Here is a 25,806-nt window from a genome sequence, read left to right as displayed (position 1 = left end):
TTACTTAGTTTACTTGCATATTGTTCTGGCTGGGGCGTCAATAATTGATACATAGGCACTGACGTTAGCCAATCATAACAGTGGGCGTTAACACTGAAGTCTTAAATGGAAAACGCCCCCAAAACAGACTGTTTGAATCAGAGGATGAGAAACAGGGTGGGAAAAGGTCATAAATCACTAGATTTTAAAAGTTTTTCTTAAAAAAAAATATATTAATACTATAATTGCACCTAAGGGAACATAATAATACAATAAAAAAAACCATGTCATGACCCCTTTAAGGGATGCCAAATGTCGAGAGCGGGAGAGAGAGAATTGCCAGAAAGCACGACAGACGGGAGACTGCGTCTCGATCGTGCTCTATAAATTTGTATACACATACATATCTTTGTGAGAAAGCACGAGCAATAAAAAAAGGTCTAAACTTGAACCTGCCTCGTTGTCTCCTGACTCCTCCATCCACTGTGAACTGGTCTGATTGGAGCGATGGAGGAGTCAGGAGACAACGAGGCAGGTTCAAGTTTAGACCTTTTTTTATTGCTCGTGCTTTCTCACAAAGATATGTAAGATAATAGACTGACACATGACCACGCCCCCCATGCCACAAACATTTATTGCAAATTTGTGTTTTGCATTAATTGCCAAATATCAGATCTCTGTATGAGTGGTACAATTTCAGTAAAAACAAAAACCCACCTATGACTTTAGAGAAAAATAAACAAATCAACATTGATTTTAAAACCAACTTTTAGATGTTTTCTTTAACCCATGGTACGCAAAAGTGATTTTTGCATGGTTGAACGGTTTTACAATTTTTCCTAAGTTTAGCCCTTAACCCAAACCTTAACCTAACTCTGATTTTAAAAGAAAAATCACTTTTGTGTCCCATGGAAGAAAGAAAACATCTGGGTTTGAAAAGAGACAAGAAAAGTGTACTGCAGGTTATTGATATACATGTCATTAGTAGGGCTGTCAATCGATTAAAAATTGTAATCGAATTAATTACATGGTGTCCCGATTAATTAATATATACAATATACAAATATTTGCTGAGAAAACCCCTCATATAACAATAATTCAATATATAATGATGAAATAATAAACATAGTTATCTTTAAATATAAACAAATTATATATATATATATATATATATATATATATATATATATATATATATATATATATATATATAAAAAATAAAAAATATTCAGATAATTAAAATGCATTACATTCTTGTAGCAGAAGAGTTCATCATTGATAAAACAATACAAAAGCGGCTTTAGAATACAATCTACTGTTTACTACCATATTATTGATCATAAGTCAATCATTGGCACACAGTTCACAGCAATCTATTTCACAAGTCAATTTGTCAATCAGTTGGAGATTTATTATGAGGGCTTGTTTAAGAACCCGTCAATGAACACCTGTGTCATATTTATTTTTTATTTTTTTAGAAACAAGCCAGGGGTACATAGTACACAATACTTAATATTTCAATGCTTTGGAGTTATTGGAGGTACAAAGAGTATTTAAATAATATATTTAAACAAAATTCTCCAAAATACTACTGCGTGGGCACATTCCCAAAAAAGGTGAGGGGCAGGGACACGAGGGAGAGATAACTTACTATTATTGTACTTGGTGAAAAAATATTAATTTTATATTAGATGTATTTTTGCAGTGATGTTAAATGTTAATGACGGCGCTGACCGGCGGTGTGATCGTCTCAGTTTGGCATAAGGTCTATGATGCAAACTAATTTTAACAGCTCAGACCTACTCAATGTAAATATAATGAAGTGAAAATAATAATCTAATCGTTAAAAAGCACATTTCCAAATAAGCACATCAATTCTATTATTAAAGACTAGAAAGATTAAATGCATTCTTACTGGATTTAGTGCATCTTGAATTAAAAAATGTTTGTCTGATCTGGCTGCTTTGAGTAGGGCCCTCTCATTCATTATGACTGTAGAACTCCTGGCAGGTGTAGGTGTTCACTTTCACCAGGAGTTCACTTTTAGGGTCACCTGTAACTGGTTTTAAGACCCATAGACCCATTTTTCTGCAGTTTTCTTTCCAGTGTTTTCCTGCTCTGGCGAGAAAAAAAGGCTGTGCTGCGCATGTTCAGTGTTTTCTTATTAACTTTTTTTTATAGTGATTTTGTAATTAAAGGACGATTAAATAAAATGATGCCGAAATAATGCGGGACACTGCTTATGACTTGCTGGACGTGGGACAAAGCTTCCAGTTTCGGGACTATCCCACAAAATGCTGGACAGGTGGTCACCCTACCATACGACCTGCGTCAGACATGCTTGTGTCACGTCTTGGGTGTGTTGCGTCATAAAAATAAAATTTTTAGGTCACTGTGTCAAGTTAAATATAGTTTAATACTTCAAAATGTAAACACATATTAAGATCCCTTTGTTCGCATTTGAACCCTTAGTAACGCATATCTGTGTTGTTTTCTTCACTGTATAAACTGTGTGTTGCTCACACAGCTGAAATTTCACTTACTGCCCTCTGGAGTATACAGGTGGTACTGCGATTAAATGCATTAATTTTTTTAACTCGTTATTTTTTGTATAATTAATCAGTCATTAGTATTCCATATATTAATGATTAACCAAATTTGTTCCATAACATTTCTTAAAATAAAGTGTTGGATTTGAGAATTTTACGCCCATTTTGTATCGATTTAAATTTCAGTATGTTTCTTGATTGGTCTCTATAGGAATAACTGTTGGACCTTTTTGTATAACCCAAATCGTACAATATTTTATGATTATGTCTTCTCATACAAATTATTATGAGTTGTCATGACAGTGGTGGCTAAAACTGGATGGAGAAACAATAACATAATTTGTTTGCATGCTCATGTAATTTATCAACCAAATCTGTAGCAATTATTAAAGCAATAATCAACAGAAATAAGGTTGCTATAACATTAATATACAGCTGTTTGCCGAACGGGAAGCATTCAGTATAAAACCAATCAGTTTAGTTTACTCTTGTGGTTAAGGGAGAATAATTGCCATGAATTTTTGAGTACAGCCTTCCTTAATTTTCTTTTATGTCCGCTACTCATGCACAAGATATAATGTATGTACAAAATACACAAATAAAATATGCTTTGCAGCTTGCAACTAAACTAAGTCAAGGTAATTGTTTCCCATAAATCACTTCGGGGAAGTCAACAGTTAGGTTCTGTTGCCCAAGTGACAAGTCAGACAAGCCAAGCATGTTTAACTATGATATTAGATTGTTATTTTTCAATTTTTTTTTTTTTTTATAACAGTAGAACAATTTAAAAGGTTTCCAGATTTCCAGGTTTAGCTATAGAATGTCAACAACAATATTCCTAAAAGGAAAATGTATATGTGTGAGACAATAGAGATATTGCTGTTCAGTGACCACTGTAATGAAGTATGGAGAAAAAAGCACACAGGACATTTCACATGCAGTGAAGTAGTCAGAAGAAATTGCCAAATGTGCATGAAAATAGCTAAAATGTTCAAAAGTTCTGATAAAACAAGATATTACTGTTTTCAGAGAGTACTAATTGTCTTAATTTTAAGATGTTGCTGCCACCAGTCCTTCAAACACTTGCTTGTTGCCCTTAATGCTAAATGTCCCTCGTGTCATCTGACACATTTATTGTCTTCCTGAAGTTTCAGAATAATTGAGTGACAAACTGCAATTTTTTACTTCATAATGAGAAAAGCCAAATATTGTTTGTCTCAGCAGTAATTAATGTTTTCTCCACAAATGCTCAACAAGTTAACTATTTGTATTAAATACAAGCAAAAAACATAATTGAAAGGCGTCTTTCAATTAGAATTTGTTTAACTTAAATAATTAAATAAAATATGGAGCTTCAAAGTTGTAGCATTTTTTATCATCTCTCTCTCTCTCTCTCTCCCTCTCTCTCTCCCTCTCTCTCTCCGTTATCCAAAGGAAAAAAATCACTCTTGGCAATATGCAAATAAGGCTGCAAGCTATTACAATGCTAATGAGATTCTCCAGCAAAACGAACAGTTCCTCCTCGAGCACAGGGGTACATTTCATCCATATTCAGAAAACATTAGAGAGTGTATGAGCGTGTACTGTATATATATTTATATGTGTGCATGCATGTCCTGGGTCAAAATCACAATGGTTCAGTGCCACTTGCATCTACTCTTGTGTCCTGGAGTGAAGATCTGTGTTATGTATTACTTACCAGTCTAACACAGAACCTTCTATTTCACACCAACAACTCAGATTTTACTATAAAATAATTTCATAACACAGTAATAAAAAATATATAAACAGTTTGTTCCTCTTTTCATTCATTTCTAATTTCACTAGGTTTGTTTGCATTGATGAAGATGCTAATAATGCATTAAATTGCTCTTAAAGGCTTGATCATGCTGCATGTCCTAAATTGCTGTTACGTTTTTTTAGAGTATAACAAAAACTTTTTCAAAAGTGAAGAGGAATTGATGTAAGATTATTAATTATGTGTATGTTGGCATACAAAGTTAGCTAAACTCAAGTTAAAATCCATTTCTACAATCAAACCAGAAATATAGACTTATATTTGAAAGGTAAGAAGGTAAAAACTGTGTGAGATGTGTATTTGTGCATGTTTGGGATCAAACCATTCGAGAAGGCGGCATCCGCCATGCAACATGGTACGTTGCCATAGTAACAGTGGGGAGCTTGGTGAAGGATTGTCTATATGTGTCCTGACCCATTTCGATTTCTCCAAGAAGTGCTCTTCCTCTTTCACCTTACCATATATATACTCCAAACTCTGCCTCTACTTCTAATTAAAAGCACTCCAATTCTAGCCGCGCTCTCCTTATAGAGAGAATTAAAACTAGATTTCAAGTTAAGAAAAGGCTGAAGTTTTTTTGAAGATGCACAGCCTTTGGTCACTCTCTGCAGAAAGGTGCTATGGGCAAATAAGCCCTCTGAAATGTTGAATGGAAAATTCTTGAGATATTAAATAATGTAATTTTTAATTAAGAATTTATTAATAGATTTTCAACCCAACTTTTATAATTAACTATCTATTTGCCTGGAGTGTTTGGAGTTGAACTTTAATTTGTCTAAATTGAGACTTTTAATCTTAGCCTCAAATATCTAAACCAAACAGACAATATAGGAATAAAAAATAAAAAAACATATTATGGTTAATTAGCATAAATTGTGGAAATGGGTTATGGAAAGCATGATAATGTAGAGTTAAAGCTGCACTGCCAAACTGTATGCTCTCTAGCGACATCTGTGGTTGAAACCTAAAACTGCAAGCAATTTGTGGAAGAACACTTTACGTGAGTTGTGTTTTGGCACTGCTTTTCTGAGCAGACAAATCTCATTATTTGAGCTTACATGGTGATCACCTGTGATCATGACTGGGAGATATTCAAAGCCGGAGTCATTTGTTCTATTTTCAAGTTGATATTATGTTATTCAATTAAACATTTAAAACCAAAATATTTTATATTTCAAAATATATTGCTTTGATGAAGATACAAAACACTCACATTTACATATTTTAATTGAATGAATGTTACACTTAGTGCTTTTCTGATAGTAAACTCAAAGCGCTTTTACATTGATAAAAAAACCCCACTAGTAACCAGCATATTTTAATATAATCGTTCAAGTGTTTTATCAATTATTAATGTTTGTATTGTGCTACACTTATTAATTTAAGAGGTGAAACTTGTGATATGGTTAATATGAGTTCAATGGAAGACTTTTTTATTTTACATTATTTTGTACAGCCTTATTTGATGATGCAAGTGAAACCGTAATACTACAATAGTACGTCTATGCACTGCACACAATAGCACATAAACTAAAAACATAATACAAGGATATAATAATGATGGGGATTAAATATACTTCATTAAACATAAAAATAATATGCATAAATATGCAATATAAACACAATAATATGTTTAATTAATAATTTCTTTAGCATAAAGTTATAATAGATAAATGGTTGCACACTAAACAAAATAATATGTACTTTAATTAATATGTAACTTGAGATAATTATACATTATAAACAAACAGACTATTTGCTAAAAGGACAAGCTGGTGATAGCTTGTGTGTGACGCAGACACAGGCTGGTTGGGATCCATAAGCAGTATTTTAATGAACACACAGTAGTGGTACAGGCAATGGTCAACACGGGCAAACAGGTATGTAGGAGGCAGGCTGAATCAACGTGAGAGCAGGCAGGAGATCGGGGCAGGCAGCAAACAATCAAAGAACTATGAACAGGCAAAGGTAATAAAGGGCAGGCAGCAAACAAACACGGTACAGGAACAAAGCAAGGTCGATACACAATAGATAGAATAATAAACTGGGTAAACGCTTGGAATTGTAGCCGGAGCAAAACAAGACTTCGCAAAGAGTGTGAGTAAACGAGCTGATTAAATAGGGGAAGGTAAACAGGGAACAGCCGGGGTGTAATCAGACCTAGGCATGTGGGCTCATGGGAAATGTAGTCTATAATCAAAACTCCGGCGAATCTGATCTCCGACGGCTGGAGGGGGAGGCGCTCTCAATGTTCGTGACATTTGTGCATTTCTGCAACTCGGTTAACACACGAGTATTGTTCGATTCATACAAGCAAACAAACCTACCAGAAAACATATCCAAGCATTATAGCAAGTAAAGAACTTTGCCAAACAGATAAACAGACTGGAGTGATGCTGTCCTGAACTGTGTGACAGTGACTGACTGAACTGAAGTTTCCCCAGCCGAAATATGTGACAGACAGAACTTCTTTTCTGTGTTTATGGATATGACGAACGACATAAGCCTGCAATTTCACACCAAATCTGACCCGACAGCTCAAAACACAAATAATTTTTTTAGGCTTACTATAGTGAGTCGAGGCAAGGTAAAGACTTTCTTTTGAACACTTTTTTTATGTACTCAATCAATGATGGCATTTTGATCATTTTTAACCAAAAAATATTCTGTAGTGCAGCTTTCAAAAGACAATAAATACCACAACAACGAGGCATTGGATCATCTTTTTCCCCATTCTGAATGATTCCAGCTACAGTTTATGAAGAATTTAAGAATTTATTCTATTATATGGATGTAGTCCTATAAACGTGATATAGCTTCAGTTGTTATTTTAGTTTTAAATTATAGAGGTTATTTTTGTAGCTATAAGGAATTAGGATACTATGGGAGGTGGCATCATAACTAATGGGCATGATCACATGTACAAATGAAACTAAGCATGCCCCATATAAAGCCACACAATGTGGAATTATTAATGTTGCTGTTAATGTTGCTATGCTTTTGTCAGTCTTTACTCTCTATATACAACGAGGATGAAAACCATTTACTTTTCTTGCACACTTTGCATTACATTGTTTGTGTTACCTTGTTTTTGGTACATATGAAATTAATACAAACAAACATGTAAATAAGTAATTATTTTGAGGAGTTGCTTATAATTACACACTCTAAGTTTTATTACTCTTGTAATTAATGATATTTACATGTAACAACAACATGTAGGGGGCTATGAATGGGGCTAGTTTTCTGTAGCAGTGCCTTTGTATGTTGGTTTAAAACACCTGGTTTAAAAATGCCTTAAATTAGAATAACTTCATTCTCTTAATTAAAATTCCAAATAAACATATTTTCATAATAGCTTGGGAGCAAGTGAACACAGGAAACACACACTGGCATACATTTAGGCAAAACTCACCATTTTTAACAGCTTCAAACAGAAAGGTTAAACTATTCTTTCGGCAGGGGCATTTAAGTGTCAGGTTGGGGCAATTTGACACACATTTAAGCTATCAAATAATAAGTAATTTTATTCTATTTATTAAATACAGTGGTTTAACATTTATGTTACCTTTCATATAAGGCTATTATTTATTGTTTGAATGTAAATATTATGGTCAATCAATGATGTGTTTCATAATTTTTTAACTGTTTACAGAAAAGCCTATAATTGACAACTTACCCCTGCACAGCGTGGCAACATGTTGGTGTGTGTTCTCAAAAATGGTTGACATGTGTCCCATGGTGTATTTGTTTTGGCAAAAAAAAAAAATGAAGGAAATGTTCAATAGCTTTTTGTAGCCAAGATGTGTGCCTATACAGAAACTATAGGAAGGATATATTAAAACCTTAAAAAGTTCCTCGGTATCCTCAACTATACTGACACAGTAATGCAAAATGTTACCAAAACAAACATTTACATACAGGCCAGTACCTTTTCGTTGGATGGTACGACTTCCCTGGCTCACCCTCAACAATGTTCCAGTGCAGCCTGCGGCTATCCAATGAGAGCCCAGCCCTCCTCCTCCTCCGCCTCTTCTCTCCCGCCTCCTCCGCGCGCTTACATCTCTCCGCTCGAGCGCTGTGACTGCTGCTGTCTCACGGCGTTTGGAGATCTTTCACGCGCGCTGTATGGATGCTGAATCTCTGGCGCTGCTGTAAACGTGACACGGAATCAACATGTCTAATCCTCCGCACGACCCGTTCTACTCGTCCCCTTTCGGACCCTTCTACCGGAGACATTCACCGTACATGGTGCAACCAGAGTACAGAATCTATGAGATGAACAAACGACTCCAGTCCCGGACAGAGGTGAGTTTGTCATCGCTCCACTGATGTGATTGTGACAGCTGTAGTTTGGGAAAAGTTATTTTGCCTAATCCATTTAGAAAATTGTTCTAATGCTTTCCTACCTGGACATGTTGCCTCGAAAAAACTAAGCGTTTTAATGTAAACTAAGTTAATTAAACTGTATCTTATATATCATTTTTAACTTTGACTTTGTGATCATTGTAAGTTATGCATAAGTGCATTGTGTAGTATAATGAGTGCATCCAAAGTTCATAGGCTACTGCTCAGATCATTTAAACGTATTCAGCGCAGTGATTCCTCAAAATTCCAAAGCAATTCCAGGGATTTATTTCCAGCTTCAGGAAAACAGATGTGCACTTTTTTTTCATATAACCTGCAATGTGTGCAGAAAATGCATATGGGAACAGGGACCAACACGTAGGAACTTTCGGTTGTGCCTTTCTGAGTTCCGAAAATGTTGTCACCCTTTAAAAAACAAACAACTACCAGCTAATTTGATCACTAATTAAAATCCACGTGGAGGAAATGAATTAATGAACAGCGCACGAGCTCACAGGGAATGACGCTTCTCTTCTAGAGCAACGCAACATTTTATTGGTCTAAAACAATTATGATGAGATGGAAACTTCTAAAATCAAAACTGAACAAACGTGGTTTGGTGTTGAGAATACTCATAGCATTGCCTTTTGCATTGTTTCTCTGAAAAGGTGGTCAAAATAATGTTATAAATTTTATTTATTTTTTCTTAATAATCATGACCTGTATTGAACAGAAGCATTCAGTGAATTCACAACTTCAATTTGAGTGTCCTGTCATCTATCTGTGCACACACACACACACACACACACACACACACACATGTTGTGTTTCCATGTTTTATGGGGACTTTCCATAGACATAATGGTTTTTATACTGTACAAACGTTATATTCTATCCCTAAACCTAACCCTACCCTAAACCTAACCCTCACAGAAAACTTTCTGCATTTTTACATTTTCAAAAAACATAATTTAGTATGATTTATAAGCTGTTTTCCTCATGGGGACCGACAAAATGTCCCCACAAGGTCAAACATTTCGGGTTTTACTATCCTTATGGGGACATTTGGTCCCCATAAAGTGATAAATACATGCTCACACACACACACACACACACACACACACACACACACACACATTGGGTTTCCATGTTTTATGGGAACTTTCCATAGGCATAATGGTTTTTATACTGTACAAACTTTATATTCTATCCCCTAAACCTAACCCTACCCCTAAACCTAACCCTCACAGAAAACTTTCTGCATTTTTAAGTTTTCAAAAAACATAATTTAGTATGATTTATAAGCTGTTTTCCTCATAGGGACCAACAAATTGTCCCCACGACATAACAAATTTCGGGTTTTACTATCTGTAAAGAAGTTCAATGGAAAGGAGGAGGCGAGAACCGGCTTTTCAACAATATAAATAATATTTTAATGATTTACTTAAAAGACAAAACACACACAGACATGTCCGTATACTATCTCTCTCTCTCTCACACAATCCTCCACAGTCGGCTTTTATCCCTCTCGGAGGCTTGATTAGCCTGATAAGGGACCGGGTGTGTATAATCACGACACGGCACCGCCCTCCGCCCTTTCACCCCCCCTTTTTCTCTTTCATCTGCCAGCAGGTCATCCCCGTGTACCTTGACTAGGGAGGGGACAAGGGGAGGGAAACAGAAATAATAAAAAAAAACCACTGTAAAATTTAAATGAGAGGGAAAAGACCAACGCGGAGCGGCAGTGAGAGAGAGAGAGGAGAGAGAGATTAAAAATGCCGTATCTTGTTCCTCGGCCACTCCTCCACCCTCTAATGGATGACAGCCACGCCTCTCCGGGCAGATCGGAGGCAGACCTCCAGCCCCTGGCTTTCTTGGGGAACAGAAGTGGTCACCCCCGCTCCTGGAAGCGGTTCTCCCGCTCCAAGCGGTCGGCAGCGAGTCCCTCCCCGCTCGTGGTCAGCGGTCTCAGACCCCGCCGTGTTTCAGCGGCTGGTAGGGGACTCCTCCGCCCCTGGCAGTGGCCCTGACCGCTCCAGACGGTCGGTTTGGAGCCCCTTCTCCCCTCGCGGTCGGCGGCCGGTAGTGCACCGTTGGGGTGGACGGTAGTGGCGAGATACGGCATATCCCTCCTCCTTCCCGGATTTCGGAACCAGTGGAAAGGAGGAGGCGAGAACCGGCTTGATAATATAAATAATATTTTAATTATAAACTTAGAAGACACAAACACACACACGACAGACATGTCCGTAAACTATCTCTCTCTCTCGCACAATCCTCCGCAGTCAGCCTTTATCCCTCTCGGAGGCTTGATTAGCCTGATAAGGGACCGGGTGTGTATAATCACGACCCAGCACCACCCTCCGCCCTGTCACACTATCCTTATGGGTACATTTGGTCCCCACAAAATGATAAACACACACACACAGAGACAGACATAAGTTCTTCCAACCTCTAAAAACATGTCCTACATGCGCTTGAATCACTGCCACTGTTCTATACCCCTTTGATAGTACTTATAGTACTTAAAGTATGACAGCTGTAAGTGTTTGTGGTGTTTTACAGGGATGTGTCTGTTATGCTGATCTCAATGGGAAATAGCCATGTTTTCCTCAATGATCATTCTGCTGCTTACAATACATCTCTGCCCTGTACAAATTCTCTCTAGGGTCTCCTCCTGCAACCTCTACCTTTATTTGACAGTTGGGTTTTCCACCCACCTGTCAAATAACATGATAAAAAATTCCTTATCCCTGTCATACCTGTAATGTTACAGACAGAGCAACTCTCTCAAATTTCCATTCCCATCTTAAACTTTTGGACTTTGATTAAAAAAACAGCTTTTAAAATGCAAATGAAGTATACTGTATTGCTATCAGACTTCTGGCACGTGAGTCATATCTTTAAGGAGATATGGGCTGTATTGTAGAGATGCAATGCTCAACATCATGAATAATGCACAAGCAGTGGCCTAAACCCTGAAGACTACCACTCTGAAACAGCACTTACCAAACAGCCTATAATAAACACATATGCCAGTATATCATTTTAATCTTCACAACCTCACTTTATCGTAGCAGGGCATTTGCTAAGATTACATTTTTACATGTATGATAGATCTTGATAAGATAATTCATTGGGAGGGTAACTATGGGTTTAGTTGACAAATGTGATACAAAAAGCCATTGCAATCTGTGGAGTTCTAAAGGGGTACAATAGAGATTTTAAAAGGGGAGAGAGAGAGAGAGAGAGAGAGAGAGAGAGAGAGAGAGAGAGAGAGAGAAATACATTAAAATCTAAAAAGATAAAATAATAATAGTTTAAAAAAGTTTCGTAGGTATTTATGCAAAGCAAATACCCTGATCCTGGTCACTGACCAGGAGATACAGATGATGTGTCTCCACTTAAAGCGAGACCAAGCAAGCATTTCAAAGCTCTGTTAGAATTGTGATCCCCCTCTCCCTGTCCCAATGTTTGAAAGGTAGTGAATTGTGTGCAAATTATATTGATCATATCAGCAAAAATCCATCTAATATTTAATAAATGATGGAGAAGAACGTTATAATCTAGCATATATCCAGGCACACGTTGAAGTCAAGCGCACTTTTGGCATGTTAAAAAGATGATTCAGGTGTCTGGATCACAGTGGAGTAATACAGTACAGTCTCTGTAGAGCACTCTTCTATATTGCGTATGCATATTGCATTTAGCAGCGACTGTGGGCGTGCTTGCTAATGGTTGACCGGTATATAGCTATATCAACCAACCATAGAAGAAGCTGCCTTATACCATCTAACTAAATAATAAATATAAATGTTCTGTTTTTACAAAGGTGAAGATCCTCATTAACCAGCATAGACAGCACGTGCAAATAACCAGTGAATTCTTAGTGAATTCCCCTCTCGGTATTCTGAACAAATGAGTTCGGACTTTTTTTTGGTGTTCAAGGTTGCCTAAAACATACCAATTTATACTTGTTTTTTGTGTCCCAGACAATGTTCAAATGAAACCTAAACCACCACTGCGATAAACAAACATTTCTGCACACAATTTATCTGGCAGATGGTGGGAATGTTTGTGTAAGGTTTGATATTGTGTATCCTTTTCTGTAAATTGTTGCAGTATAGGTCTAGCGCCTCGCCACGGCAGCATAATAACACAACTTTGTTGCTAATATCTTTGCAAACAGTCAGTGTGATGTTTATTAGCCAAGCATGGTGATGTGTATTTGAAGCCAGTGGTAATTTAGTTCAGATTTTAAGGGAAAGTTCCCCCCACAGCCATCCATCATGTAGACATGCAGGCTTTCTTAGTTTAAAAGCTCCAGGCAAACAGCGGAACAACAGGGGGAGCACGGTGCTAAAGTAGCCACTGTTAAACAAAGGTGTTTAATAACCACTTTGCTCTATATTTCTCTGCATTGCTTATTCAGTGACTGTACAGCAAGGCTAACAAATCAATGGATTAGCACTAAATGCATGGGAGTTACACTCCATGGTGTGCAGAACATGCCTGGAGTGAAAGTAGAATTGGACAAAAGCAGGAAGTAGCTCAGGAAAGCTAGACAAGAGGGCTCAAGAGTCCTGACTCTTGACTCGAGAGTTCTCAGTACAGAAGCTGAAGATTTATGTATTTTATAGTCCAGAGACTAAAACTGTTCAGCCCATTTGCTGGCAGTAAACTAACTTTGGAGCAGAGCAGTTAGAGTGTTGAGTTCTAAAGAGTGCAGAAGATTTAATCACAGACCACTGTTAGAGTCCCATATATAAATGGACTGTAATGATTTACAGTTTTTTTTTTTTTTTTGGTTAATAGACTGTAGCCCATCCCAGTTTAATGTGCAGAGATAACTTTATGAAAGTTACTATAAGTAAAAAAAATGGTCTTCATTGGTGACTGACATATACGGACATCCATATGCTTGAAGTTGGTTTATTAAATTATTGCATTTAGTTGATATATAACAAAACTCTAATGGAATTTCATGTTTATATTGGATAATATTTTTTACACCATTTAAGTATATGGAACATTTTTAATTCAATGCAGATTTAAAAAAATATATATATTTTAATTTTTTTTACATCAAATCAAACTGTTTCTCTAATGTGTTTTTTTAGAAAGACTAGCTCCGTTCACCTAAACACATAACATAATTTTTGCATCAATACAAGTATGATGTAATTTACCTTTAGTGCTACTGATAGTGTGTTATGCTATCAAACTCTAAGACAGGGGTTCTGGTACTGTGACAACCGGAAAGTAATTGTGTTCACATAAACAATGACGAGCATGATTGTGAGTTTTTTTTTTTTTGTTCTAAAATAAAAATGTTATTCCATTGATGGTTAGGTTTGGAGTTGGGTTTTGGGTTAGGGGATAGAGTTAATAAAATATGCATTCCTTTTGACTGTACTATATCGTTTACAACTAAAAATAAAACTTACTTTAGGTGTAACTCTGGATATTTCTCCCAGAAACGTAAGTTTTAATACGTTTAACAACACTTTTAGCTTTAGCCACTGGGGGGGGGGCAGTGATTTGAATTTCAGTAAGCACTGACCAATGTTAGGACATTTCGACTAGTGTTGTCAAAAATACTGGTACTCCGGTGCCAAGTCGGTACTCAAACAAAAAAAACATTACAATACCAGAATTTCTGAAGGTACCGGAGTACCGGGTCTACCCGGTTCCCAATCAGAGTCGGGAACTTTCAAACGCTCACAACAAGCAAAAGATGATGACAAGCAAAGCTTCTGCGGAGACTCAACTGAATCTTGTCGAAAATAAAAGTGTAAAAAGCCAGATTTGAAATTCTTTGGATTTGAGGCTGATGAAAAGGGAAACATCATAGATCAGCAAAAACCTATTTGTAAAGGCTGCTTTCACAATTTTCTGACGAATGGAGGAAACACATCAAACTTAATGAAGCACCTGAAAGACAAGACACCCGGATTTATTCAAGCAACTAAAGGAGGTGAGTTTAAAAGCATATTATCATTTGCATTAGGACTGAAGCGATTAGTCGACATTATCGGCAATGTCGAAAATAAAAAATTGTCGAGAAAATTTTTCGTTGTCTAATAGTCGTTTGATCTCATTTAACGTAACAAGAAATCACATTAAACTGGAATGATGATGCGTTAGAGCAGCACTGCAGTTCACGCCTGATGGAGGAGAAGAATAACAAAGATCACAGTCCAGATGCACTCTAAACTTTCACAGCTTCATCTTATGTAGACCCCAAAGTATTAGTGAATTATAAAAAAAATAAAATTCAGAAGCACTCTCGTTGTGGAATAAGCGGAGCCGGAGCTCTTTAAAGGAAACATGCATTACATCTTAAATGCAGTTATATTTCATGCGTTATATCTTTATTAAAGTTCAAATGATACAGAAGCAGATCATGTTAATAACTATAAACTTAGAAACTGGCATTTCTCTGTGCGGTCAGCGCCTCTTCTATGAGTTGCGCGAATGTCCCGATCTAAGGGGGAGAGATTGAAACTGCACCCGGCTGAGAGAGACTCTGCCTCGGGGACACTCATCCCTCGATCGCTTAATGCAGCTCGATTAGAACGCGATTGCTCGTGACTTATTTAATCATAATATATGTCACTGTGCATTTCTTATCGTGAAGAAAATTGGCAATATGCAGCTTTATTAATACGAGAGCACTTTGCACATTAGTTTAGAAATAGTTTTTTATTCATTCTATTGTACTGTATGCTTGTTTATTTTTTTTTTTTTTTAGTACTTGGTAAAAACTTAAAGTAAAAGTTGAAGCAATTCTTATATAAGTGTTAAAAATACTTTAAGCATACATTGTTCAGTTTTGTTATAATTCAAAAATAATATATTTAACTTGAAGTGTTGCTCAATGGTATATTTTTGTTCTTAGTTCAGCTGTTAATTTGTTAACTTTGTTAATAAAATAGTGTTGTTTAGTAACCTGTTTTTGTATTTTGCTTTGGTACCGAAAATGGTATCGAGTACCATGAAATTTCACTGGTATTGGTACCGACTACTGAAATGTTGGTATCGTGACAACACTATTTTCGACTGAAGCATTGCCAACAGCCTAACATAGCAACATTGGTTCAACATGTTTGGGGCAGGCCTGTCTGATTGTCCCACCACTAGAAGATTTATAGGGGTGTTTGGGAAACCTGTTTGCAAACAGTTGCAATTCTTTTTGGTAAAGCTGGAGGTCCTAAAATTAGGGGTATGTTATTAATTTAAAGGAATGTTCTGGGTTCAGTACAAGTTAAGCTCAATCAACAGCATTTGTGGAATAAGGTTGATAACCTTAAAAACAGTTTTGACTCGACTCTCCTTATCTTTAAGAAAATAAAAAATCTGGGTTACAGCGAGGCACTTAAAGTGGAAGTGAATTGTGCCAATTTTAGAGGGTTTAAAGGCAGAAATGTGAAGCTTATAACTTTATAAAAGCACTTACAGAAATGTTTCTGTTAAAACTTGCATATTATTTTAGCTGTAGAGTTTTATAGTGTGACATTGCCATGGCAACAAATTTGTAAAATTGGATATATAACTTTATCAGAAAAAGTTAGCAAGCGATTTTATCACACAAATAATATATGTTAGCACCCATATTGTTTACGTTCTCTGGCTTTGCTTTTGAAACAGTGAGAATTTAAACGTTTATGGATTGGCCACATTCACTTCCATAGTAAGTGCCTCTCTGTAATGCAGATTTTTTTTTCTTTTTTTAAAGAAAGGGAGGGACGAGTCAAAATGAATAGTTGTGGTTGTTAACATTATGCCACAAATGCTGTCGATTGAACTTGTATTGAACCCGGAATCTTCCTTTAAGGGTTGTTTGTTGGTATTAGCAGTGGTTCTTAATATGTGAAACATTCAGTCAGTTAGCAGTTGAGTGCAATCATCATTAGCAGTATACATTCATGTGTTTTTTTTATTATCTTAAAACAACAATCAACCATGTAATTAGCTGTTTTACACATTTGATTTAAAGTACCACCATTTGAAAATTTGCTAGAAGTGTTAGAAGTAAATAGATAGTAGATATTGATTTGCCTATGGAAATTTTCACCTTCATATGCAAAACTGACATCTTCTCTTGATCAAGAAATGCAGTACATTTTTTTAATGCAAGAGCCCTACAATTTAGATATTTTCTTCAAACAACAGGTGACACATGTTAGTAATAACATTTAATACAGCTAACGTCTAGTTTTTTATTCTTTCACACATTTGGACCTGCTTGCCTTGAGGCAACCACGTTGCTATTTAAGATGTTTGTTGCCTTTTAAAAGCTTTGCTAACATGCCACATAAGCTTGTGCATCTATGCAGGCTGGTTAACATTCAGAGGAGGAGTCTTATCGACCTCAGCTGGTATAAGCTCATTAGCATAGCAGTCATTAATATTCACTGGCTCATAGAAAGTGAGAAAATGAGAAGGAGAAGGTGAGGTCAACAGCAAGAAAACAAATGAAAGGCTAGTTTTATTAATCTGTATAATGGATTTGGAATGGAATGAATTTATGCAAAGGAACAATGCGAGTTTTCAATGGCATTTAGTTTGATCTGAGTCGATCGATAATGCATTTCACTGTGGAGAACCTCACTCTCAAATTCTGAGAGGTAAACCAATCATCGCAGCTTCTCCACAGTCCCATCAGGGCCTAAAATGGTACCAAATGGCAAATTAGTCCAACCATGTCCATCATCATTTATTTTACATGATGCTTAATTGATTTTGTAGGCAGCAGGTGATAGACAATGGATTGTGTTTTAAGAGCATGGGAAATGTATTACATAAATTGACATGCAAAATCGACAAGCTTTGTTAAGCAGTCAGCATTATAGGACTGAGATATCTTACTTGGAATAGGAAACTTTTGGCACTTCATGTTTTGATTTGATTAAAATATTTGGAGTCACAATTCTCAATGCATCAAAACATTTTAACGTAGGGGTGCAAATCTTTGGCGAATTGAAGTGGCTTTTTGGCAAATTCTGTGTTAAGATTCTATATAAAATCTGTACTCAAATATGTCTGTTGCACACTGCTTGGCACTTAAATGTAATTTTGTCATGTGTCTGCTTTACAATAACCATAATTAATAATTATTAATTAAAAATTCTGATTATGTATTTTTGTAGATCAACCTAGAATCGTTTGAGAAGAAATTGTGTTGCATCGGTGAAATGACTTAACCCCCCCATATCTTATACAGTTGTAACAGACATTGAATTATTAGAATTCATGTTTACATTACACATTATGTATCGTTGACATAATTGTGCATTGACAGGTTTATTGGCCTTTTAAATTTATGTGTAATTTCAAACATGGGCTTGCTACAATTAAAATTTTTGTCTTCAACACTGGTTTAAATCATTTTGGACTTTGCAAAGTCTTAAAACTTCATTTTACAGTCTCTTTGGGATATATAATGCATTACCCTCTTTTCAATTTGCTGCATTATGCAAAAACAGGTTATGGGGTCCGCTCTGATATGTGACATATTGAAAACAAAACAAGTAAAAAAAAAAAAAAATTATTATCTGGAACAATAAGGTGACAATCAAACTGGCAGGATACTAGGACAATAGTCCCACCTTTTTCCTGCGGCTTTCCCAAAGTTCCTTCCAGGCAACACTGTTGCTCTGATAACAGATAAAGAGGGATCACCCATTTTTTACCAACGTCCTGTTTTCAGACTTTTTCTACGCAGATCATATTTTGATTCCTTTTGTCCAGCTCTGAGTGATGATGTTTTTGAGGAGCCTTGAATGGGTTTGTTATCATTTGATTGAATGTTGGACATTTATAAGTGGAACATCGATCTCTGCCAAGAGCTGTTGTCAGAAAGGAAGGATTCTACAGTACATGAATGGATGTGTGGGTTTCTCACTATACTTCATCAATGTTTAGATGGGATGAGAACCTATCCCAAATGCTTCAATGTTCTGTAAACTAGCACAAACATGCACTTGGGACTATGTTTGTGTTATGCTTGTGGGTGTGTGCAGTGTTGGCTACATTTTTGAGAAATGTCACATGATCAAAGTCAGGGTTTTTCCTGCATTGAAAATTTTTCGGCGGCTGCCTAAGGAAAGTTTCATGCAGCCAAAGCAAATTTTATGACATAAAGTGCCAAAAGCAAGATGAATAAGCACTAAATATGCTTCTCATGTGGTACGCAGATTTGTGCGGAGTGATTGAAGACTGGTATCACTTGCGTGTCGTACGATCCACCGAGAATCTCTCTTGCAAATGATGCGCTCTTCTCTATCCCACTACTGTATAATGGAGTCAACCGGGCTTCCGTAGATATGCGAGCTCCGGTGACAGGATAGTGCCGAGCGGATCACAATTGCGGATCAATTGAACTGGGCTTCCCTCGATATCATGGCGCATAACAATCCCCATGCAATATTTTAAAGCACTATAGAGCAATTCTACCATTTGAAACGGCTACAGCACTGACATTCTGAACAGCTCTGATATGGGAAAGAGAAATCACCTATATACCAGCATCAATTACAAGACTTTGTTCATCTACACATCAATAAACCCTTACTAACATTTAGCAGAATAAACTTTAATACATTTTTTTCATTATAACTGTGGAAGTTGTGGAACTGTGTGAAGTTAAGTTTTTAAATGTGTTTAGGCTATTATTTTTTCATAACAAATAAACTACCTTACTAACAACTGAGAAGCCATCCAAGGTCTTAAATATGGTAAACACAAGGGCAAGTAGGCTACGATGTAGAATATAAATTATGAAGAAAATCATGTGTAATATTGTAATATATTTCCTGTCTAATGATGTTTGATATAATGAAACAAACTGGGCTGGTTTGGATTCCTACATTATTAAGAGTCTGATACAAGGGGCCTTGGTAGCGCAGCAAGTATTGACGCTGACTACCATCCCTGGAATCGAAGTTCGAATCCAGGGTGTGCTGAGTGACTCCAGCCAGGTCTCCAAAGCAACTAAATTGGCCCAGTTTGCTAGGGAGGGTCGTGTCACATGGGATAACCTCCTCATGGTTGCAATTAGTGGTTCTCGCGCTCAATGGGGTGCATGGTAAGTTGCGCATGGATCGCGGGGTGTAGCATGAGCCTCCACATGCTGTGAGTCTCTGCGGTGTCATGCACAACGAGCCACATGATAAGATGTGTGAATTGATGCCTCAGAAGCGGAGGCAACTGAGACTTGTCTTACACCACCACGAGGACCTTCTAAGTAGTGGGAATTGGGCATTCCAAATTGGTAGAAAAGGGGATAAAAAATTAAAAACTGATTCAAGAAAAACAATATCTTTTATGAAGTAGGAAACAAACATATTTACTATAGAAGCACAGTTCCATTAAAGTGGTTTACTCATGAATAATATTACTAGGCCTATAGAAATAAGGTATTATGTTAGTTCGATTCCCCACAGCACCTTGAAGTAAAACAAAATCAAAAAATTCAAAACATTCTGTTGAGTTCGGAAGTTTGTAGATGCTCAGATGATCAAAAAATAAATAATATTAATTACAAACATGAAATTCAACAACTTATCTTAAATATGAATTACAGTTATGAAGGAAAAAAAAACTGCATCTCGATGAACGTGTAAGTCAGCCACCACCGAATACCATTTTTGACGTGGGAAAATCCCTGATAGTAATGTGTTCAACAGTTAGGTTGCCTAACTAGAGAAAGTTAGTCAGGTTGAAGTAGGAATACAACAAATTGTATTTCCAATAGCACAAGGGAACCCACCTTTCTGAAATTCCCATTGGTCAGTTTGAAATTTTCTCAACTTTTGGTCACATGACCAAAGTGTCACTTTCATTTTTCCTCTTAGTCCTTGCAATACACTATTCCTGTTGAAATTAGGGCTGTCGATTTAACGCGTTAATTCAGTGCTATCAATTTATTTAAAAAATAACATGTTAAAAAATGTTTGCAATTAATCATGTCCCTGGACTGTGCTAAGGAAGATCCTGAGAAATTCAAGCTTGAATCCTGTTTTGTCCAGGTCGCAGTAAGCAAAACTTCAGCTGTATAAGCAACGCACACCTTATACAGAGAACAAAGCTGTCTGCCCTTCAGCAGAGAGCACAACACAAGGATGCATTCTTGCGTTCAAAACACTGCTTGATGGAGCACAAATCCAAACTAAGGAATCTCAAGCTGTGTTCTTCTTGATGTTATTAAATGATGTTAAACTTGACACAGTGACCTAAAAATGGTACGTTTATGATGCAACGCAACCGAGACGCTCCAATAGCACCCATCTGACCAGTGGTCATTCTTGCTTACTTGGTGCCCATGTGGGATCTGACGTGGTCCCCCCTTAATATCAACAACAACAACATGAGAAACAAATCAATATTTAAGTCATTTTTATACTTTAAATCTCAAAGCAGGAAGTAGCTCGGGAAAGCTAGACAAGAGGGCTCAAGAGTCCTGACTCTTATATAACATATATATATATATATATAATATGCATAAAAATATATTTAAATATTTTTTTAATATTTAAAGATAATTATTTATAATTATTTCATCATTATATATTGAATTATTGTTATTTGAGGGGATTTCTCAGCAAATATTTATAATTTGATTAATTAATCGGGACACCATGTAATTAATTTGATTAAAATGTTTTATTGATTGACAGCCCTAGTTGAATTCAATACATTTAAAGTGTTCTGACACAGTATAAACTAAAGTGACACCCTTAGTGTTCTTCAGCGATTCAGAATAATGTCTGTCATGCAGTGGGACTTTCAGAAGGTCATTATTTCAATTTACCATGCCTTATACCATTTGCATAATTCAGATTATGTACATGTATTACCTTAGAACAGACACAAACTTTGTCAACAATCAGCAATTCATCACCAAAACAACAGCAGAACAATCACAAGCAGATGAGAGAAGGCAGCTAAAAAAATGGAACTTGAAAACATTGTTTACACTGTTTACCAAAATGAGGTATCACTTTTTGAAGAATTTTTTACGAGTTTACTGCAACTTCTACCACAGTTTGGGGTTTTTACGTCGTTAGCATTCCCTAAGATCTCTCTGTTGCTGCTGTCACTTGTACGTAAGTGGAGGAAGTTCAACAGCAGCCACACAAATCTGTCGTATGATTGCACACACAGAGCTCTGCTCAGCTCATCAAAGACCTTGTGTACATTTCATGAATCCTGAAAGGTGAGTCTAAATGGAGTCTGCCTAGCTGAGTACTTTTTAAATGTCAGTTTGTAGATGTGGATTTATAAGGATAATTTACATCAGTTCCCATGTTGTGGTGAATGATTAGGTTGCCTTCAGCACAGTACCATTTAAACTGAGATGTGTTGACTGTTGTTATTCCTCATACTGTAGTACTATTAAGGCTTATTCACATTTGCCCAACAAACAAGGGAAGTGCAAAACTACATTATTTTTAAAATTGAGTCACTGGAGCTCATGTTTCACAGCAGAGCAAAATTTGGCTTCACAGACCCTGCGCACATCCTTGCCCCACATGAAAAGCGTATTTAGCGCTCATAAAAGTCATAAGGTTGCTTCATCGCCTGACGGAAATGCTTACAGATGTGGCTGACATGAGAGTATTAAAATAAAGGTACATCTTAAAAAAAATTATATTTCGATATTTCCACATTGTATCGATAACTGAAACGATGCTGGACACAGGCAGTGACAGGCAGACGAAGAAGACGTGAAGTGATGAACTCAAGTGCAGTTTATTTAACAAAACGTAAAAAGCAAACAAAAACAAAGTGTTCAAGAGGGAGCTGGGGGCTGTGGTGACTTAGCAGGCATGAGCACTGGACCGTGGAGCGGAGGCAGGCCTGGACCGTGGAGCGGAGGCAGGCCTGGACCGTGGAGCGGAGGCAGGCTTGGACCGTGGAGCAGAGGCAGGCCTGGACCGTGGAGCAGAGGCGGGCCTGGCCCGAGGAGCAGAGCCTTGCTTGTGACATGGCATGGAGCGGACTCTGGCGTGGCTGTGACATGGCCTGGAGCTGACTCTGGCGTCGCTGTGACATGGCTTGGAGCTGACTCTGGTTGGCTATGACATGGCCTGGAGCTGACTCTGGCGTCGCTGTGACATGGCCTGGAGCTGACTCTGGTTGGCTGTGACATAGCCTGGAGCTGACTCTGGCGTGGCTACAAACCAACAAAGTTACATATATACATGACAGATAACATTGGATCTTTGGTTATTGGATCGATGCATCAATCCAGATCGATGGATCGTTACACCCCTATTCCATACAGTAATATTCTCCTCCCTTCAGAATACCCACTTCAAGGGCTCTGTCCTTCGAAGTGAGTAGGACAAAGGGATGCTCACTTTTGATGTGAATTTATCCATCAAAATTTTTTTTACACAATTTTCTGTCAACAAACACTAACAAGCTTAAAGCACTGATAAAAAAAAAACACAACTGTTAAAAGTTGGTGCTTGTCGGCATTTGTTGGAGTAGTCTTAAACTAGATGGTAGTGAGTGTTAGAGTTTGTGTTTAAATGTATGTGGCAAACTTTTTGGTTGGCTTTCGAAAAATACATAGCAGTTAGTTGGTGTGTATGTAGTATGTGTGCTGTAAAAAGGAGCCACTATTGTTATTTACAGTGGATATGGGACGTTGTTGTCTCTCTAAGCTCCTGCGTCTACTATAAATCTGAGCTGCTTGGCCCCTGCGGAGTGGTGACTGGGTCGAGAGCCACCATTGGCACATTGATGAATCCCTTCAGACATTCCAATCAATACAGCTTTATCTTCAGGCAATCCGTGCAGACGCCAGTGTTAGTTCACCTGGGGTCCTGAAGGACTGATCGGTGTGCCATTCATCATAGCTCACTATCAGCTATAGCATGCTAGAAAGCCACAATCAGCAGTGAAGCCAGAAACCTCTCATTTTCTATGTCAGCTACAGATTACTGATCTATAGCGGACTCTCTCCAATGGCTGAAGTGTTGTATGTCATCTTTATCAAACATGATCTATGTCTTTGAAATGTTGCAGCTTTAGTTTATTCCATCCGTCATTCAAGAGCAAAAACATGCAAGAACAGCACAACAGGGATGTACAGATATATCACTATGAAAATTACATTTGAGTCCAGCCCTGTCCAACTTTGGGACATCACATACGTACCTGTACGCAAGTTTACAGATACTGTTTGCAAGGGCTGCTGAGGCATTTAATAGGGTTAATTAGTGCAAATGGCCGATTAGATTTCCTATTGATTGCGACAGTGTAGATTGCCTTTCAGATAAATTAAATCCTTTTACTGTGGGGCCTGCTGCAGATACTGATAATGATGTTAGCAGTCATTAAAGTGCTTTTGTAATTAGCTTATAACAAAGTAATTAATACAATGACAGTGTAATGTAATTAAGTAACATGCTTGCTCAATATTTTGTCTGTGTTATCTTAACATAAATGCCTTATATCTCAAATTCAGAGATTATTAGATGTTTTGAACATTTAGGTGATTCTCTTCATTATTTACCGGTCTCAAGCAATTTCATGAAACATCTCAGTTGATTGTGGTTTACAAGATACAAAAATAGGTCTAAGAAAGCTTGTCATTATGTCATTTGACAAAGTAATACTTTTAAAGTATGAAATCTTAGGGCTGAAGTTTTTTTTTCCACTCTTTTAGATGACACTAAAAGTTAGTATTTTGTTTATTTTTTATTTTAGTATTCAGAATTTAGAAAATCTTAAGACAGATGCCATTTACACCCTGGTGTAAATAATTGTATTTGCTATTTACACCCCTAGGCAAAAAAAATGATCTAGATATTTTATGCGATAAAAATAATCCATTATATTTATGATAAGCTTTTGAGTAATTTTAAAAATTTTGCCCATGTTCTACATCTAGACGTTCAGATGCGTGTCGCTAAAAATGCAAGCAGTTCGGCTTTCTAGGACTGCATGAAGTTGTTAATGTAGCTGCTTTGCTAATTATTAGGCTACATGTCAATCACCATGGTTGATTGATTCCACCCGGCTGCAAGACATCATGATGATGGTTGTGCCCTCTCATCGTCTCTAGTGAGCAGCGCGACAAAACAACAGTGCTGTGTACACCAGCTGTGATCATTCTGCCCTGTATTCTTGAATATTTTTTCTGGCACTGACCACGCTTAATGTATGCCCTGTCCTACTCCACACGGGTTACCTCTTTTCCCTGCATATGTGTAGATCCGCCTCTGGATCCTCTGAACCCTTCTCTGTACTTCCCGACATTCACTGTGACCAAATCACTGTGATAAAATTAAGCTTTATATTAATAAGGGCCCAATCACTGTGTCCTATTGTTCTTCTAAGGATTCTTCTTCTTTTCAAGGTGTTCGGTACATTTGATATACTTAACATGCGTGAAAACTCATGCAGGTGGGCTCTGTAGCGCCACCTAGAAGACGGGCATGTTCGGGGGGCTCTGTAGCACATCCCTTTTGAGCCACTGACACAAAACTTTGTACACATAGAGATCTCATCACGCCGGAACACTTTCATGCTGACAGTCTTAAGCTCCGCCCAACCAAAAGTCGGCCATTTCGGATTGTTTGAAAAATGCATGCTCTTGAATTTGAAATACTCTTCCTATGGATTTCATGTTACAGGTACCAAATGTGGACGACATCATGCCAAGACACTGACGATGCTAAAGTGCGAACTTATTTTTTATATATCGAACAGTGTTGCCAAAGTGACACAATAAAGTAACATAAAAAATGGGGGAAAGGAAGGCATATCCTCAGCGTGCATCATCTGATTTACATTAAAATTGAGCCTTATGATCAATTTTGTTGGACCCCCTCTAGATTGATTAGGCTTGGTCTTAAAGACACACCTACCTGCAGGTGATGCCAATCAGAGGATGGAGACATATCCCATGTCTTTTGGGGATGTATTAAGATCCAGGAGTTTTGGTTGAAGGTTCAGAGTCTTGTTTGTGATGTATTGGGCACTCCTGTTTCATTTTGCCCCAGACTCTGTATTTTGGGCGATGGGGCGGTCATCGACGTTGAGAATAGACACATAAAGAGTTGGGTCCTAGTGGTCGGTTCAGTTTTTTTACATGTTAATATTGCCTTCACACAA

The 25,806-nt window shown here is 37.2% G+C and overlaps 1 protein-coding gene across 3 annotated transcripts in view; it reads left to right on the top strand.

Moving 5' to 3' along the window:
• The first annotated feature begins 8,411 nt into the window (after positions 1–8,411).
• Positions 8,412–25,806, top strand: part of LOC127663021 (LIM domain-binding protein 2) — a 131,006-nt gene continuing 113,611 nt past the window's right edge. For all 3 annotated transcript variants that reach the window (XM_052154414.1, XM_052154413.1, XM_052154412.1), the window contains exon 1: positions 8,412–8,634. In XM_052154414.1, coding sequence (XP_052010374.1) covers positions 8,503–8,634 — 132 coding nt within the window. In that variant the 5' untranslated portion in view covers positions 8,412–8,502. The remainder of the gene's footprint in view (positions 8,635–25,806) is intronic.

Source organism: Xyrauchen texanus, chromosome 23 (genome assembly GCF_025860055.1).
Source record: "Xyrauchen texanus isolate HMW12.3.18 chromosome 23, RBS_HiC_50CHRs, whole genome shotgun sequence".
Taxonomy (NCBI): domain Eukaryota; kingdom Metazoa; phylum Chordata; class Actinopteri; order Cypriniformes; family Catostomidae; genus Xyrauchen; species Xyrauchen texanus.
This window is presented reverse-complemented; position numbering and strand designations above follow the sequence as displayed.